This window comes from Falco peregrinus, chromosome 1, assembly GCF_023634155.1.
Source record: "Falco peregrinus isolate bFalPer1 chromosome 1, bFalPer1.pri, whole genome shotgun sequence".
NCBI classification, from domain to species: domain Eukaryota; kingdom Metazoa; phylum Chordata; class Aves; order Falconiformes; family Falconidae; genus Falco; species Falco peregrinus.
This window is the reverse complement of record NC_073721.1, coordinates 44,245,821-44,263,092: the sequence shown is the minus strand read 5'-3', so window position 1 is coordinate 44,263,092 and position 17,272 is coordinate 44,245,821. Positions and strand designations below refer to the sequence as shown.

At 44.6% G+C, this 17,272-nt stretch overlaps 1 protein-coding gene and 2 long non-coding RNA genes across 6 annotated transcripts in view; 2 read left to right on the top strand and 1 right to left on the bottom strand.

Moving 5' to 3' along the window:
* LOC114010472 (uncharacterized) overlaps positions 1-7,461 on the top strand; it is a 115,602-nt gene extending 108,141 nt beyond the window's left edge. The window contains exons 3-5 of the long non-coding RNA XR_008748515.1: positions 313-428; positions 5,638-5,713; positions 7,376-7,461. This is a non-coding gene — a long non-coding RNA (uncharacterized LOC114010472). The remainder of the gene's footprint in view (positions 1-312; positions 429-5,637; positions 5,714-7,375) is intronic.
* A 23-nt stretch (positions 7,462-7,484) lies between these two features.
* On the top strand, positions 7,485-10,368 carry LOC129784537 (uncharacterized). The gene is made up of 3 exons (XR_008747393.1): positions 7,485-7,526; positions 8,409-9,620; positions 10,244-10,368. It is a non-coding gene; the product is annotated as an uncharacterized LOC129784537 (long non-coding RNA).
* Positions 10,369-13,781: 3,413 nt separating this feature from the next.
* The window catches only part of TNC (tenascin C), a 72,236-nt gene continuing 68,745 nt past the window's right edge, over positions 13,782-17,272 (bottom strand). For all 4 annotated transcript variants that reach the window (XM_013294312.3, XM_055805324.1, XM_005231278.3 and 1 more), the window contains 3 exons: positions 17,040-17,201; positions 15,592-15,755; positions 13,782-15,092 (listed from right to left, as the gene is read on the bottom strand). In XM_013294312.3, coding sequence (XP_013149766.2) covers positions 14,982-15,092; positions 15,592-15,755; positions 17,040-17,201 — 437 coding nt within the window. In that variant the 3' untranslated portion in view covers positions 13,782-14,981. The remainder of the gene's footprint in view (positions 15,093-15,591; positions 15,756-17,039; positions 17,202-17,272) is intronic.

Sequence of the window (17,272 nt, the reverse complement as noted above, 5' to 3'; positions counted from 1 at the left end):
CACCGCTTTGGAGAAGAGTGAGCAGCAATGGGGTGAGACAGCTGAGGTCACAGCTTGTCCAAGCTTCGTGGGAGCTGGGCACGAGGAGCAGGTGCCCAGCCTTGCAGGCAACTACCACTGGGGATGGAGACAGGCAGAGGTCAGGCACCTCCTCTGGTGAGCTTGGATTGGGGGACCATTTTTCTGATTAAAACCAGCAGTTGGGACAGTGATTCTCCACACAAAGAGGGATTTCTATAACCACCTTTGAGACTTTTTACCTCTCTTTTTTTTTAATAATGTTAAAATCTAAATATTTACCTTGACCTACAGCTAACCGTGCAGCAGTAAAGGGAGGGAAACCAGCCAGATGGAAAGCAAAATGACAGAGCACACGATGGACCTACAAATCAAAGCACATCCCAATCATAAGGAGACTGCAGAGGCTGGTAAGTTTAACGCTGGTGAATAGTTTGCTGAATGCAGTCATTGAGTAGCAATAAATCTGCTACACTAATTGCAAGTAGGTAGAGGAGGAGGTACCACGACTATTCAGGTTACCACAGAAGATAGTCCTAGCCGGCTGCACAGCCCACAGCCTGTGCTTTCAATACTCCTACAGTGGAATCAGTTGTGATAGCCATCTTTCTGAGCAAAGAGCTGTCCTCCATTAAATGCTGTGGCTCTAAAGCTGGGAGAAGATGGTTCAATGAATCATTGATTCATTGGAAAGGGCACTTGTGGGTTGGCTGAGCCACTTCATGAATTTGAGTTGAATTTTGCTGGGTGGTTGAGCCAAAACTACAAGCGCTGAAAACTTTTGGCAGGTGTTGTAACACGGGAATTAGACAAGATTGAACAGTGATTGGAGACAGTTCCAAGGTTAGTTGCTTTTACACTTCTGATAAGTTTGGTTCTTGCCCAAACCTGAGCCAGGTGATGCAGACGTTATTCCTCATCCATTAATTGGCTGATTAAGGTACCAATGCACACCATAATAGCTGTAGATATGGTATCTCTCTCTGAGTAATGCAGACCACATATGAACAACCTTCTCCTGTCATCAGGAAATCATTATTATTCAATAGCATGCACAAACCAGACCACCATGGTCTGAATGAAAGGGTAGGAAAATACCTGATAGTAATTTTCTGAAAACTGCAAGTTATAATTCCCTCCCTGGGACTCGCTTTTACAGGATGAATACTTATTAGACAAATCTGAATTCAACCACTTATGCTCTGGACTCTGCAGGGGATCAACAACCCTTTCAATGCTAGCTGGATAAGGAAAGAGCTGTAATTTTATTTTTATGCCAGGAGCAGCAGCAATAGGCGCTAGAAAGATGTGCTCCATACATACAGCAAAACCATTCTGGAGCCAACCGGTGGATGCAGATAAGAGCCACTTGATGAAACATCAGTTAGGTCACCCCCCGCTGTCTTTGGTCACTGCAATGAATCAGAGCACTGTGTGAGTCAGACCAAATAACCCCCAAGACCACTACCCCACCTGCGAGCATGGGGGTTAAGTACAAGATGCTTTAGGGGAGAGTGTAAGCAAGAGGCAAAATATCGTGGGCATTCACCTGCATGATCTAATTCCTGTTTGAGTCCAGTTAGGCACTGTGACAAGGTAATCCACAATTTAGTCATGCAATGTATAAAGCAAATGTTCTTTTAATTTATTTTAAATGTTTTGAAGGGTTTGTTTTCCGGGATGCCCTTTAGGCTTGTTAGATAAAGAACTGGATTTCACTCGGGCTTGCTGCCCCTATGCCTTCAATATTTCATGGTGCTCTTCCATACCTCTTTACTTTGCAACCGAGGGGGAGAAATGAACACTTTTCGGAAGGAGTTTGTCTAGCTTATTTTATGTACCTTCTTCAGAAGGGCATGACTGATGCCCTGGCAGTAGCTGTCTTTCCTCAGTGCCTCAGCTGCCATCCACTTTTGATGAAAGGGCTCCATCTTTGGGACACTTGAATGTCCGGGGGAATGGAGAGCCCAGCTGCACCGTGGAGCAGCTGCCTGAAGTCTTGGACCATGGGAAAGAATAAAGAAAACCAAAAGCAAGGTGTGCTCTTTGCTATGACCCCTGCAGGGCTGCACAGCCAGACCTGGAGGGCTGTGGCCCCCAGGAGCAGCCCCTGGCAGCTGCTGGTGAAACCCCAGGAGACAACGGGTGGAAGGGGTTGTGTGCCAGTGGTGTGTTTTGATTTGGAGCAAAAGGCATGAAAAGCGAGCGCAGTGAAAGGGGGAGGCGTCGCTGCGGCTTTCTGGGAGGAAGCAGCGCAGGCAGCAGGATTCACTGCCTGTCCCCATGGGGCTGGGAGGGGTGGGGGGGCAGAGCTGCACCCCAGCCACTGCACGCAGAGCCAAGAGGGATGCAGCCCTTCCCGGGGAAACACTGAGCATCTCTGCTGACTCTTAAGATATTTTGCCTCTTACTTATACTCTCTCCTAAAGCACCTTGTACTTAACTCCCGTGCTCGCAGGTGGGGTAGTGGGCTTGGGGGTTACTTGGTCTGACTCACACGGTGCTCTGATTCATTGCAGTGACCAAAGACAGCGGGGGGTGACCTAACTGATGTTTCATCAAGCTGATGTTCATCCAAGGGCAGGAGAACCCAAGCTGGCCAAAATTATGAAGAAAAACTAAAATGAAACAATATTTACTTGTTAAAGATGCTGAGGCAGGTATTTGGGTTTGTTTTTCTTTCAGCTAATGCCAGGTCAATTTTTCTTTTGATCTGCCTTAGTCCCCTCATCCCTATAGAGGCAGGCACAGTGAGAACACGCTTCAAACAAAGCTGACAGCTTTCTGGTGTGGTTTTGTATGGTTTCCTGAGAATCAGGGGACATTTCTTGTTTTGCAACTTTACAGAAACCCACAAGTATGCTGAAGTGCTTTAAAGACCTAATAAACAGGTTGGTGTTGTGAAAGTTTAGCGAGGGGCAAAAAACGAGCACTGCCACGGTCAGCTCATCTGCTGGGCCCTGACAGCAAATGCACTTTGAGCTTGCTTGTAGCTGTGGCAAGCATGCGGCGCCAAGGGATTTAATGTACCGGTGAGGCGGATGGTTATGAAGCTGCAAGAAGAATGTGGTTAGTTTTACTAGCACCTGTGGCAAGTTCCTTTCAGAGGTCCTCCCACAAGGCAGTCTGTGTTGTACAAGATGATGCAGAAAGAACAGGAGGAGGGAGATGATTGTGTCATATGTTCCCCTGGGGCTCGCTATTTTATTAAAAAAATAATTAAAAAAAAGAGATTAAAAAAAAGCAAAAAAAAAAACCACTAACACTCTTTAGATGCTTTTTTTAATTTCACAGGGGACATTCAGTGGAAACTATTATAGTGACATCGTAGGAAGGAGCCAGGCAGCCTCCATCTGTGTGCTGAGCTCATCCCGATCCCTGTGCCTCGAGGAGGAGGGAGATGAGGACAAGAGCAGGCGCTTGCATGGTTGAGGCAATGGTGGTGGCAGTCGAGGGAAGAAGGTGATGATGCTTTTGGCTTTGGCAGTGATTTGCTCTATGTATTGAACTGGGCATTTTCTGCCCCTGTGCTTGGGCTTTTGAAACCGATAACATGGAAATCCCTGGCGTGAGGAGATCTCTTGTGGGACTGATGCCTCTTGGTGTGTTTGAGACATTCCAATAGAAAGTGTTTTCTAGTAGATTTCTTTATGAGGATTAAAAATTAGTGTAAGAAGAAGAAAGATTAGGAAAATATTTGAAGTACAGAATGGCAGTAAGTAGCTCTTATTTTTCACTCTTCCCACGTGTCGCTGGTGAACACGTCTATCTGGCTATGCTTTTTTTTGCAATTATATAAGCAAAGACATAAGGAAAGCTTTCTTCCATAAGTGTTCACCTAAGAAGAAAGCAAGAAAGTTATAGAATCAGTGGTAGTAGATGATTAATGAACCAAACCATCTCTCTTCCCCCAACCACAGCACCACACAATGGGTTTTCACTTTCTCCCAATGGCCTTCAAAACATCCTCATCCTGAGGAGCAGGTTGTTTTGAGCTGATATTTCTGTACCTCAGCCTAGAGAAAGGCACTGGGGTCTCAGAAGGGAAGGCACGTCTATATGATCACTGGTATACCTCTTTCTTGATGGATAGGTGGGAAGCATTGAAACACCGATGTTTCTTAAGCTAGAACATATAAAGCTTCTCTTGAAAGGACAATGACATGAAAAATTATCTCATGACTCTTACAAGGACTGACTGAGTAGCCTTCAACTTAGTAAATTAGAAATAACACCAGTGCCATTTATTGCTTTACGTTCAACTAGAACCAATGTAAGCAGTGAAAGAAGAGCTGCCAGATGTGAAAATTGGCCAAAAATGATCAGATTTGGACAATATCTCTTGGTTTGCTGCTTTCTGAAGTCCAGCTTGATAAACTCCATATTAATTTTCTGAGCACCTTCAGCCCTCACTGGGAGTCAAAACAAGGTCCTGCAGCTAAGGCTGGCTGGAGAAGGTGGAGACGAAGGTTCCCAAAGTCACGAGTGGTCGCACTGGCTGACACGAGAGACCTTTCTGCCCAACTTGGACCTACCTACACAGGTTGTAGGCTTAAGGCTGTCAACAGCTTTAAACCATTAAAAAAGGCAAGAGGCCACCAGGGAAACTTAAAAATAGGGTGCCAAGAGTGCACTAATGGCTGCTTGCATATACACGTGGTTCAAAGGGATGTATGTTTGCAGTAACTTCATTAAAATAAGCTGCAGTAATTTGAGGGGAGGAATTTTCCTTTCCAGTGAAGTCCGTCTGGCAGTTTACCCACAAGTGGTCAAACACAGCAACGTCTTTGGGGCTGTGGTGCCAACTCACAGTATTGCTAAGGTGCAAAACTTTTGTTAGAAACAGAAGGGGCGGTGGATTTTTTTTTTTTTTGTTAAAAGTGTTTGTTTTCTGTGCTTTATTTTTTTCCAGGAAGAGATAGACGAATCTCAGAACTGATGCACTCCAAACTCTTAAATGCTGGCACTGCTTATTAGCTGCTTGCTCAGTGGAGAATATTCTTCCTTATATAGGCCTTTCAGAAACTAGGTCAGAGGATTAACATGAACACTGGCTGCTAAAAATCCTCTTTGACAGCCTGCCTTCCTTTATCATTTTTTTCACTTTGCTCATTGCAGACACCAACACCTTCCAGCTTCTCTATCGATTTCTCCAGGGGTGAGCTGTGCTGACCACCAAAGGTAGCTCCACTCCCCACCACTGCTGCACACCCTTGGCCAGCTGGCCTCTTCGACATTTTTGACCCCCAGCATCAGCTGTCTTCCCTGGAAGGAGAGGTTGTTTTTCAAAGAAATGTGGCGGTGCCACACCAGCCTAGGCGTTCAGTTGATTTGTCAGTGGAAAAACATCTGAACACAGCTGCCCTGGTGTGCTACAGGATGGGTACTCAGGATACGCTGCCTACGTTTTCCAAAGGTCCTATTCTGAGAAGAGGGGAGCTCTGCTAAGTACCAGGCAGGGTGCCAGACGTTTACCCAACAGTCCCCCTAAAAGGCTACATCTTCTCAATTGGAGATTCTAGGAAGGCCTGCCTGGCAAATAACAATAATAGTCACTGACGCTTTCTGTGAAATGTTTGCACTGAACCGTAAAACTCCACAGAATATTCTTGTTTTTAGATGCTGTTGCTAACTCTGAAGGATCACACACGATACATTTGTGCTGATGGGACATTTCTTGCCATGCTGTTTACAGGTGAGAGATAACATCTTTCTGTAAGACATATGTATGGAGATATATATTTATATATTAAAAATACATACACCCACACATATTCACACATGCACAAGACTTTAAAACTATCATGATACACCCACTTGTCTGATGCAGAAGTGATTTTCTAGCAGGAACAGCACATGCCATTATCATATATCCACTCTTAATCTGATTCCTAATTTGTATGCACATGCATACCTATTTTAGGACTAAGCTCAGGACTAAAGTAAGATTCTCAGTGAGGATTTTAAAATCTCTAGATGACCTCTTAGCAAGGGGATCTTTGTTCCAGAAATGCTAAGTGCAGTACAGCCCTCCAAAATCTGCTGTACCTTCAGGACTTTGAGATTCTGACAACCTGGGAGGGAGCAAGGCTCCTGCAGTACGTTCTGGTTTTGCAGCTAATCATGCAGCCTTCAACTAAAAAATAAAGTAGCTGATGTTTCTTTGGCCACTAACGTATGCAAAGCTCAGAGATCTTTTGCTACAGAAACCTTAAACTCTCATCATGTGTTGTTTTCTTTGCAGTTGGAATGAAAGTCACTTGTCAGCTATGTGTATCCTTTCTTCTCTTTCTTCTCCAGATCCAGGTCTAGCAAAGTGTACACGAGTTGTCCACTCGCCATTTGGGCACTCCCTGTTCAGACAGCTGAGCATGCCGATGATTTTCTTCCTTGCTCTATTCTAACTCCAGGCAGTCCATTGGTTGCTGTTGCCTTTGTGATGGAGTCGAGGGGATAACCTTATTTTTTACTGCCTCTTGTTTAGATAAGAAGTAGGTCTGCTGTCCCAGAGGTGCCGTGTGTCTCCTTTTTTGCTGTACTGTAAAGTCCCCTGGGCATCCACCTAGGTAACACCATCAGGTGATGTTTGTTCAGTGCTCAGCCAAGAAGGAGAAAGCAGATGTCTCCAGAATTCAGTGTTTTGCAAAGCCTCCCAAATCAATGCTTTATTGAGGTGGGAAGTTTGATGAGAGTTGCCCAACTGCAATAAGGAGAAAAGTTCTAAAGGCACAGATTGTTAAAATCCTTCCCTGGGAGAAGCAAAAGTTTCCAGCTAGGCTCATTAAAGCTAGCTGTACACTTTGATTACCTGCTCAGGCCTTCGGCAGATGAAACAAGGTCTGATCTGGGATTATTCCCTCCTAGGATAGAGTCATATCTTTGGTTTTTCTTTTTTTCTGTAATGTACTTTAAGGCATATACATAAGCGAACGAACTGATTGCTACAGAAAACAGAGAACCCCTACTTAAAAACGCACTATAACAAGAAATATAAACATGCTTTTTTCACATCCTAACAGAGGATTGGAAGGGGGTATCCATCAAAATGTTTTGGCATGTTAGTGATTTCTGCTTGCGTGTAGTGTGGGGCTGGTGGGACTCAGCAGCCATAGGCAGTTGCTGTCAGCTCACCAAGGCTGATGCTCAGAGCTGCCACCTGTGAAACCTCAGTGGTTTCTGCTCGCCTGCTGAGCTGCCAGAAATGCTGACATTTATGCTGAGCTGGCAGAATTTTAGGGCCTCTATACCAGTGATGCTCCCAGCTTTGCAATGTTATATATATATATATATTTATATATATATAAATATAATGTGTTTGTGTGTGTGCATGCTGTTCATGTGTACTCTCCCTCTTTAGCCCCAGAGCGGTGGGGAATGGAGTGACATCCTGCTGGCACCGCTCACACGTGGTGTTCCCCAGGGCTCAGCGCCGGGGCCAGTCCTGTTTAGTGATCTGGATAAAGAGTCCTTTATCAGTGATCTGGATGAGTGAACCAAGTGCACCATCAGTAAGTGTTCGTGGATAACACCAAGTGGGGGGGAGCACTGACCTGCTGGAGGGCAGGGGGCTGCCGAGGGACCTGGGCAGGTTGGGCTGATGGGCCGAGGCCACTTGTATGAGGTTCAACAAGGCTCAGTGCTGGGTTCTGCACTTGGGTCACAAAAACCCCACACATTTTTTTTCTTTTTTTTTTTTTTTTTTTTTGTTTATCTCAGCCAGTTACACTTCTTGGCTCTGTCATAAGGGACTTGAAACACCTCTGTGGGGACTACTTCAAAATTTCCCTTCAAAACGTTTGTCTAGGGAAGACAGGTTTGATTATTTTTTTTTTGTTTTGGCTATGTATCTTCTCTGCAAGGAGCATCCTATTTACCTGGAAACCTAGAACAGCTTGTTAATAAAAAAGTCCCAACTCTTCCTAAAGCTAAGACTTTTAGAATTGGTTTGATGAAAAAGTGGAAATTATCTCGGAGAATAAATCTGAATGGTTGTGCCCATTGGTGACATAGCCAAGAATTTTTGCTTCCACTTGGGCAAGAAACAGCCCTTTTCACATTATTTCTCTTCTTCTCTTTCTTTGCCAGCTACGGAAATAGAAGGACAAGGCACTAAAGTAAAGTAAAAGTAAAGAGGCAGGGGAAGGGTGGGGAGGAAATGAGCACATGGAGTCCTGAAAGTAGTCTCAGTTTAAGCAGTGGCCAAAATTTCAGGTTAGCTCCTGGTTTTAAACTTTTCTGCACAACTATAAAGAAGGGGGATGCCTGAAGCAAAAGGAGCCACAACAGCGGCAGTGAAAGGGGTTGTCTGTACTGAAACCATCCGTGTGTTGGTTTTTTCCCTCCTAATCTGTCAATCTATCTTTGTCTTTTTCTCTCTTTCCTCTTTGCAGCATATAATTTACAGTAAAAACACAGGAAGCTGAATGATTTCCTCTGAGGAAAGTACCTGACAAAGAGGTGAACGAGTGAAGTCACCAGGCCCTTTGACTTCATCGTTACCCATGGCTCCTCAGTGGTTTCAGACAGAGACGCTATCTTGCAGAGACACCTTTGAAGTGGTTTTGCCAGATCATGGCAGGTGGGAGGCACACGAGGCCTGAGTTTTTCCCTGTGGCAATCCAAGCACGGGGAGTCCTGAGCTTGTGAATAACACCAGCTATTATTTACGTTGCATGTTGCACACCAAAAAAAAACCCTCTCAACCATTAACAGGCTGTGACCAGAGGTTGTTCTGCACACAGTGCATGGGCTTCAGAGGTTCCTTGCTTATCCAGAGGCTGGGCAGTTTGAGGCTGACTCCTGGGGGCTGCAGTGGGGGACCCAGGCAGGGGGAGGCAGCCTGCAAGCTCCTGTCCCTACGGCACAGCCAGGGCTGCCGTTTGAAGTCCATCTCCTCCATCCCTCTCTGCAGTCTTCTGAGAAGCCAAGTTGGAGAAGCAAAACACCAGCACTAAGGAATGGGACTTGGACCTCCTGTGTTGCAAGGTCCCTTTGAAAAGCTCAGCCCAAACTTTTGCGGTTTCAGACGTCCTGAAGCGGCATTTTTACCCGAAAAAAATGTATCTTCAATGTAACTTAAAAGGGCACAAGTGAGTAACACTTCAGATATCATCTCAATGAGACCATGAGTTCCCCACACTTTAAAAGTGACTAAAACTCAAGTGGGTTTTTCAGTGTGCATGTGACTAAATGCAGGAGTAGAAGGGTTGAGAGACAGACAGAGATTGTAAACTTGGGAGAACATCACCCTCTTTGTTTGACTGTAATGCAATAACCTCCTCTTTTTTTCTTCTCCAACTCCTACTACCTCCAGAAAACCTTCCTTTAAATTGCAGATGTGTTGAAATGATTGCATGTGCTTATATTTTCCTGCTCCATCCTCCACTTGGGATGTCGTTTACACTGCAAAATGAAATAGAACTGATTCATTTTGCAGAAGGAACATGATTGATACAAGCCCGGATGGAGACTCATTCTCAGCTCTGTGGAAATTCCTCACCAAGGTTGCTAGTCAAGTGAAAACCTCTTCACTGTGGAGTCATCAGGGTTGTGTTGCTACTCCTAAACTTCTTGGGCTGGAGCCAGAAAAAGCTTGTGAGCAGGTAAGAATGACCCAGAAAACCAGAACTGTTCTTACATCATCTTTTTATTCTTTTTTTTTTTTTTTAATGAGAACTGTCTCTCTCACCTAAACCAGCTGCTTCTTCACGGCAAAGATGTCATGTTATTCTCTAGACTGAAGGTCTGATGAAGGTGTGTTCCTTTACAGCAAGGCTGTCAGCCTTCCAAGAGCAAAGATCATATGTGCAGCTTTTGCTGATATTTGTTTGCAGTCTCCTGGTGACAAACTGCACCTTGTTTAGCAAGACAAACATATGTTGTACTCACACAAAACTGCTACGGCATGACAGGCTGAGATTTCTTTACCTGGTGAGGGTCCCAGGAAATACCCAAGAAAAAGGCATATGAACAAAGACTACAGTCAAGAGGGTTTCTGAGCAGATTTTTTTCAAAGAAAATGGTAAGGCAATCCTGAACAGGGGATATCCCCACCTGGAGCTCTAAAGCTGTTGAAGGGTTCCTGTCTTCTGTTTTGTTTTTATTTTTACATAGATTCCCCCCACACACACTCCCCATAAAATACGTTTTATGATTTTGCCTGATGTCCAGATCCTATATTTGTAAATTTATATGAAGGTGCCTCGTATCTGCTCATTACTTCCAGTCTGCCTGTAGCTCCTGATGAATTGCAGAGAAGAACAGCAACCAGCCAAGCATCGTCTCAGCAATCCCAGCTGTATTCCATAGGTCTGTGTCATCTTGTCCACATTCCTGGAAGGCAGAAGTACGACGTGGCAAGGTGCCTATCAGGCTAATGCCACCACCTTGACATTTTCTGGGTGGAGGATCAAGCTGCTGCTTATTGATGATGGCTAAACATCTCTGTTCAGCTTTCCCTGCTGCTAATCAAGGTCTGACAGAGAAGGTTCATTAGGTTAAGCACCAAGAATGCTAAGAAGAACAAGAAGAAGAGGGGGTAAAAAAAAAGAAGAAAAAAAGTACTGTTCCTGCAGAGTGTGACAGCCCTCAGAGTTAATGTGGCAGCTGTGAGAAGGTTTACCAAGGCTGCAGTGTTGGATTCAGGTAGTGAAGACTGAGACCAAATGGGTAGCTGGGGCAGCCACTGGATCACTCTATACTCAGATTCCTAGTTTTACACGCTCTTCAACCCCCAGTTATGCCCAACTCCTCTTAAAGCAAAGCAAGTAAAACTTTTCTGTAATTTTGAATGAAGTTATTTGTATGTAATTTTTGTAATTTTGTTGAAGTGACATCCTTGTACAGGAAAGACGGGAAATAGAAGGTGTCTTCTGTTATAAATCACTGCAATAGTTTGGGCTACTTATTCACTAATGTTGGCTCAGGCAAGATGCTCTGGTTTTGTGGTTATATTTAGCCCAGCAACAGGTGAGATCAATTCCCTTGATCAATGAACAGAATGGAAGAGCATCAGGAGAAGAGGTAAGGCAGCTGAACTCAGAGATGGTGCAGCAGAGGAGGGTGCTCTCCTGGGGTCAAACTGGGCCAACATCAAGGTCTCACTCTGGCTGAGGCAGATGGAGGAATCTGAAGTATCTATCATCTCCCACATCAAACTGGAGTGCTCTAGCCACTCTGTCAGTGTGGCTAAAAACTCATGCCTGGATTCAGAAAAACCCCATCATTTAGCAGTCCAAGTCCTAAAAAAAGCCAGAGGATTTAATAACCTAAAAGCTGCCATCAACTTAAGCGTCAGTCCCCAAAAATTATCTGTCCAGCTGTATTTGCCCAGCTGGCCTGAAGCGCTCACCTCACCCGTACTTAAATCCCAGTCTCAGATCTTGCTAGGACTGCAGGGTGAATCGAGGTGTCTGCAGGGCTGGGCACACACATTGACTGAAGGAGGCAGAATAGGTACAGTGGCACTGGAAAAGATGCTTTCCATCTACACGTCTCAAAAATACCCCTTATGGATACAAACAACGCCATAGATCCCACTCATTTCCCCAAACACCTCCTTCATTGCCTTTGAGACCTCGGATCTTGCTGTCTAAATATTCCTGAAGCCCTTCCTCTCCTGCCCCCTGTGAGGCTCCTAAACTGCTTCATCGCGTTAACTATTAACACCAGCACTAAGGTGGTTTATGTTTTTTTAAGTTGACAAACTAACCAGACAGCAATTTGGCCTGCCCTTGTCAGGTTTATAAATAAATTTCAGAACTGGGGGTGTTTTAAAGCTAATCTCACAAATGACAACCAGGAAAGGGGGGAGAGAAATAGCAGAAAGCGAATATCCCTGACAGTGGCCCGCAGCAGAGCTGCTTGGTACCAAATCAAGCCCGTGTCAGCTCTGAAGGGTGCTTTGGCACGTGTTCCTTCAAGGATTTGCCAGTTTCTCTCTCACAGTAGTAATGATGAAAAATACCAGGCAGGGCATCTGTCAGTGAGTAATTACAGGCAAGATCATCTTTCTGCTGTGCAGTGTTTGTGTCATTTCTGGAGTGAGGTACAAATACGAGCAAATCCAGCAGCCCTCTTTGGATCTGCCAAGCTAAATGACATCACAACCAGATACAGACAGCTTTGGGATGTTCCTAGAAATGAGAAAATAATTTCATAAATGTCATTTCTTTCTCTGAATGTCTGCAAACAGACTGCAAGATCTTTCAAGTCCCCAGTTATACAGATTTAGTGCCATTTCCTAATAACTTGAAAAGCATCTTGAGAGTAGAGCATATTTCTTCATTATTGGATTTGCTGTCTTTTATACTGCCAATCATTTGCTCTGAAAAACACCAAAGAGGGGCTATTAATTAGAGAATAAATTGAATAGAGTGCTGCAGCTCACATCCTTGCTAGCACTCCGGAAGGTCAAAAGAGGCTTGTGATCCCTGTGCAAAACATACAGGATTCACTAGTATAACTTCAACTGAGGGGCAAGGGTGGGAGAGAAAGAAATTAAAGGTACATGGAATAACGTTGATGAAGGAAGTTCCTCTTTGACATGTGCTTTTGCTGTGACCTAGTTCCTGCAAGCCCAAAATAAACTTTTCCCCACAGCTGCCCTTGTGAAGTTCCTGCTGTGTGGCCACAGGGTGATGCTTTACTCCATGCAGTTAGTTTTCCTAACCAAGACCACTGCTGCTGAGGCACCACCACCAGCTAGGAAGCTCGGAGTGCTGGAGAAGACAGCAGTGAAGAATGGCAGCACCTGGACCGATGCTGGGTACCTGCAGGATTTCCAAGCTCTGCCACAGGGCAGGCATAGCCCAGGACAGGCGGACTCCGTGTGCCATCTGCCGGTACCTGGGCTTAAAGCAGATGAAGGGAGTGGGCAGCGGTGCCAGGAGATGCTGGAATAGAAACAGCGTGAAGAGAAGACCTCCAATAGTTTTTACTAATTTTGTTAGGAATGTCTCCCACTTCCCCTGCCAGGCATTGCCTGTTCCCAGACGGTAAACCCTCTGCACCATCCCTGCATTCTCTTAGTCTGTGGTCCTAAAGTCTGCCTAGCCATAGGTAGCTGTGGCTGTCTGAGATGGTTCCTGGGAGATGAATTACAGGTATCCACAGAAATTAGACATTTCTGAGTTGTAGTTGCTGAGACGGATTACTAGCAAAGCATAGCACACAGGTTTTGATGCTCTTGTCTGCAGCACCTTCTGTGTCCCCATTCAGCTATTGCTGTGTCCTGGGGCTCTCTCCCAGTAAAGCTGGTCCCAGTGCACACCCTAGCACTGGGGCGCCCCACCAGGCTCTCCCCTCTGTGGCGATGCCAAAGTTTCAGTCAAGACCATGAACAAGACAGCCCTGGGACATAACCATTCCCGAGGGCTAACGCTCAGCTAAAGCTCAGAAATGCAATAATCAAAGGATTACAATAAAAAATAATGACAATTGTAAAAGGAAAAAAAATTAGGAAGGTGGGACCTGAGGGTGAAGACAAGTAATGCTCTCCTTCCTTCCTTTCCTCCCTCCTGATTTGGAAGCTTTTCAGTGATGTTTCCAATGCACACACACTTTTTACACCCTGTTTCAAAGCAACAATATCCAACCTTACCCAGGAACTAGCACTTCATGGTAAGTCTTACTCAGAGCTGATCACATCCACTCTGACTGAAAGTATCTTCTTTCCCAGCCACTTCCAGCGAGCACCAAGGAGGAGACAGAAACACTTGTCTTGTTTGAAAAGTACAGCCTTGAAACAGGGCAGAGAGACTGGATTAAAACAAAAGATCTTTTATTGCCTTCAGCTGAAGAGTATGATACAGAGGAACTACACATAGGTTTCATTCTTATTAAAAAAGAGAGCCCTTTATTTACACAAGTGTTCAAAGCTGCCCATGGTACCTAACAACAACTCTGTATTTGTATTCTTCTGTTAGTTATTCCCACCTAGATGGAGCAAGCGCTGGTCAGTAACAGTTAGAAAAAACATGTAGGAAGCTTTTGGGCAGGAGAAAAAAGAAAAGAAATATGTTCTAAAAGAAACCAGATCCTTAGGGGCATTTCACTGTTACAGACCCAGCAGAATACTTACAGCCAGTCACTGACACAAGGAACAGTTTTCGTATGGGCTCAGCAGCCTAATCATTCTCAGCCTTTCTTTTGCTTCCCCATCTAAGGTAACATACCCTGGACATGCACAAACTCAACATGTATGAAAAAAGGTAGAAATTTATTTTAAAGTAATTGTGCTTTTATTTATAAAAAAAAAATTTACAATCAGACACTGTCCTGCTGTGTTTCCGAAAGCATGGTTCTCTTAAAAATGACAAAAACCTTAGCTTATTATTATTATCATTATTATTATTACTTTTTCATTATATTAATAATATTAATCTTATGTTTAAGTTTAAAACATACTGCTTTCCCCTTCCCATCCCCTCCTTCTCTGTGGTACTTGATATATATATAAAAAAAGGCTTTCCGACGACCAATGAATTTCAATTATAGCTAATAATAATAATAATGATGATAATGATAATTAATCATACAAATTTCTGTGTGTAAAATATGGCTGGTTCTAGAACAAACTACCAATGTACAAAACTGTTCTCCCTCCCTTACCCCGGGTGACCCAAAAGATAGTCAAACTGCGGAAGAAACTTGTCCCAGAGGCTTTCTGAGAAAACAAAAATCAATGAAACAACATACAACCCTTGAGATTGTTGTCTTTGGTGTGGAGGACATTACTGGTGGGCAGCTGGAGCTGCTCTGCTGAAAACACTGGGACGCTTAAGGCTTATTGTTTGGGCTGCTGCAGAAGCCTCTGTCGGGCCACGGGTCACCGATGCTTTGGTACGACTACCAGCTCCTCACATCCCACCACCCCAGTGATGCCAGAGGTTCTCCCCACACCCCCACTCTATTTCCCTCCCCCCCATCACCCTGCCCATAGCCCCTTCGCCACCACTCAGGCTTTACGCTCGCTTTCGCCTGCCTTCCAGATTTCGGAAGCTGGAGGGTCTCAGCTTCATCTCTGCAAACTGGATGGAATATTCGTGGCCCTTCCAGTGGAACCAGTTAACACCCTGCCAAGACAAAGATGAAGTGTGGGAGGTCACACATTCCCTTTTCCTTTTGTCAGCTTTCACTGCTTTTGTTTCAGATGTCGGGCTGGTTTATAATTTGAGAACAGAGCACGGCAAAGGAGCAGGGCTTGGGGAGGCATGGGGCATGGGGTGCTGGCACGCGTGACCTGTATGAGCAAACCCACACAATTTCCCCTGGAGCTGTCACCCTGCCCAGCTTTCATGCCATGATGGTTTGCTTCACATGTTGAAAACTACAATTGTTCCCTGCACGCTTGGGATATTCCTTTGGAAAATCATACAAAACGATCAAATTTTCACCAGCTGACATTAAATTCTTGTTTTGTGAGCAACTGTCCATATCTTTCCCTATGATCCTTTGGTCTGGAGGGTGGGCTTGGCTGGTGCTCTTATGTCCGGGTAGCTGAACCACCAGGCAGACCCATAATTCCAACTCCCCTTCTCATGCATTATGGAAGCCTTCAAACGCCAAACTCACCTGACTGTGGCTGTTGTCACCGTATCTGCCCATCAGATTGACTCGGTGACAATTCTTGTACCAGAAGGCACCCTTGTATGACAAAGCACAGTTGGTGATGGCAGAATCGTTGTCCTTGTCAAAGGTGGAGAAGGACCTTCCGTTATGGTATGTCATGGAGTCACCTGAATGGGGGAGACAAAAGAAAGAGCAAGGTCAGTGATTTGCCTGGTTTAAATCACATAGGAGTGACCGTTCTACAGAAAATGTTTGGACCGTGCCATGCACCATCTGTGAAGCCTGACTGTGTATCTATGTTTTTAAAAATTGACTTGTTTTAATACAGAAGGAAGTGACAACTTTTATTGTTGGAAGCAAGTAAAAATATTTTCCCAGGTGGTCTCTAATCCCCAATTTATTAAGTGTATTTTTATGCAGCTCAATTTTTCTGCATTTTGTGCTGAAAGCTGGATCTTGGCCCTGTACAGAAGGCAGTGTGAACAAAGCAGGTCCAGAGACCTCCGCAAGGAGTGAATCAAGACCAAAGGAGTCTCCACACTTCCCTGGCCCATGCAGTAAAGCCACCCATCTTCTTTAGCTGGAAACACAGACAGAGAGACGGCTGCCTAGCACTGACCTCCCACTCCCAGGGGCCAGGTGCCCATTTACAGGTGGGTGCAAGAGGACCAGCCTTGGGTGTACGCCTGAGGCAGAGCTCCCATTCATGCCTTACTATCTACGTTGCTCCATCCATTAATCCTCAGCCTGGATGCTTAGGAAAAGGTAGTAGTAGAATTGAATCCTACTAACTATAGCAGCTACTACTGCTCTGCACCGGTGTGTTTGCCTCAAATAGACATTAATTCTACTACTGCTGCATATTCTTTGTCTGTAACCCTATAGACTGTGCATAAAGTTCATGTGATGGTCACAGGGCAGAGTCCATACATACACATCTCTGTGGTCTCTTTTTATGCACCTAGCAGCAGAATCTCTTTTCAAGACATCCTCTGGAGCTGGATTTATCTTTTAATCCTGTGAAGCCCTGATGAGGACTCACTAAGTGCTGCAGGGTTTGCCCCAGTGTAATTACAAAAGGCAGATGATTTGTTCAGCAAAATTAAAAATCATGTTATAGCAGGACTTTGCCGCATATTCGGCTGAGAAGACACGAGGCTGTGCCAAGCTATTCTTAGCTGTATAAATGACAGCCAAGCATCAGCCAAATGAGTTATATGGCTGTTTAATACACTTGTTTATATTCTGTCATAAGCATGCCATAAAATGTGGCACCTAAATGATTGGAAGATTTAAAATGGAAACATAAAATATATTGATATGTTTATATTTTCAAACACCTAACGTATAAGAGGTACCTGCTGTGACACTGATCTGCAACATTCACAGTTATCTTGAGTCAACTGGGAGGAAACTGCAAATCAGAAGCAAAAAAAAAGCTTTCATCTCACCTGCTGTGCCACTGTACCCATCCACTCTTAGCCGGTATCTGCTCTTTGAGTCTCCAACGCTGAACCTGTCATAGACAGCATAAGCTGTCTCACCTTTGTCCCGCAGATCCACACGCAGCTCGTACTGGCCCTGAGAAGTGATTTTGTGGAGGTTCTCCAGGCCTGTGGATGTAAATGAACAATTCATTTGTCTCCCCGTGTTTATTTCTCTACCGTCACATTATCCCATAAAG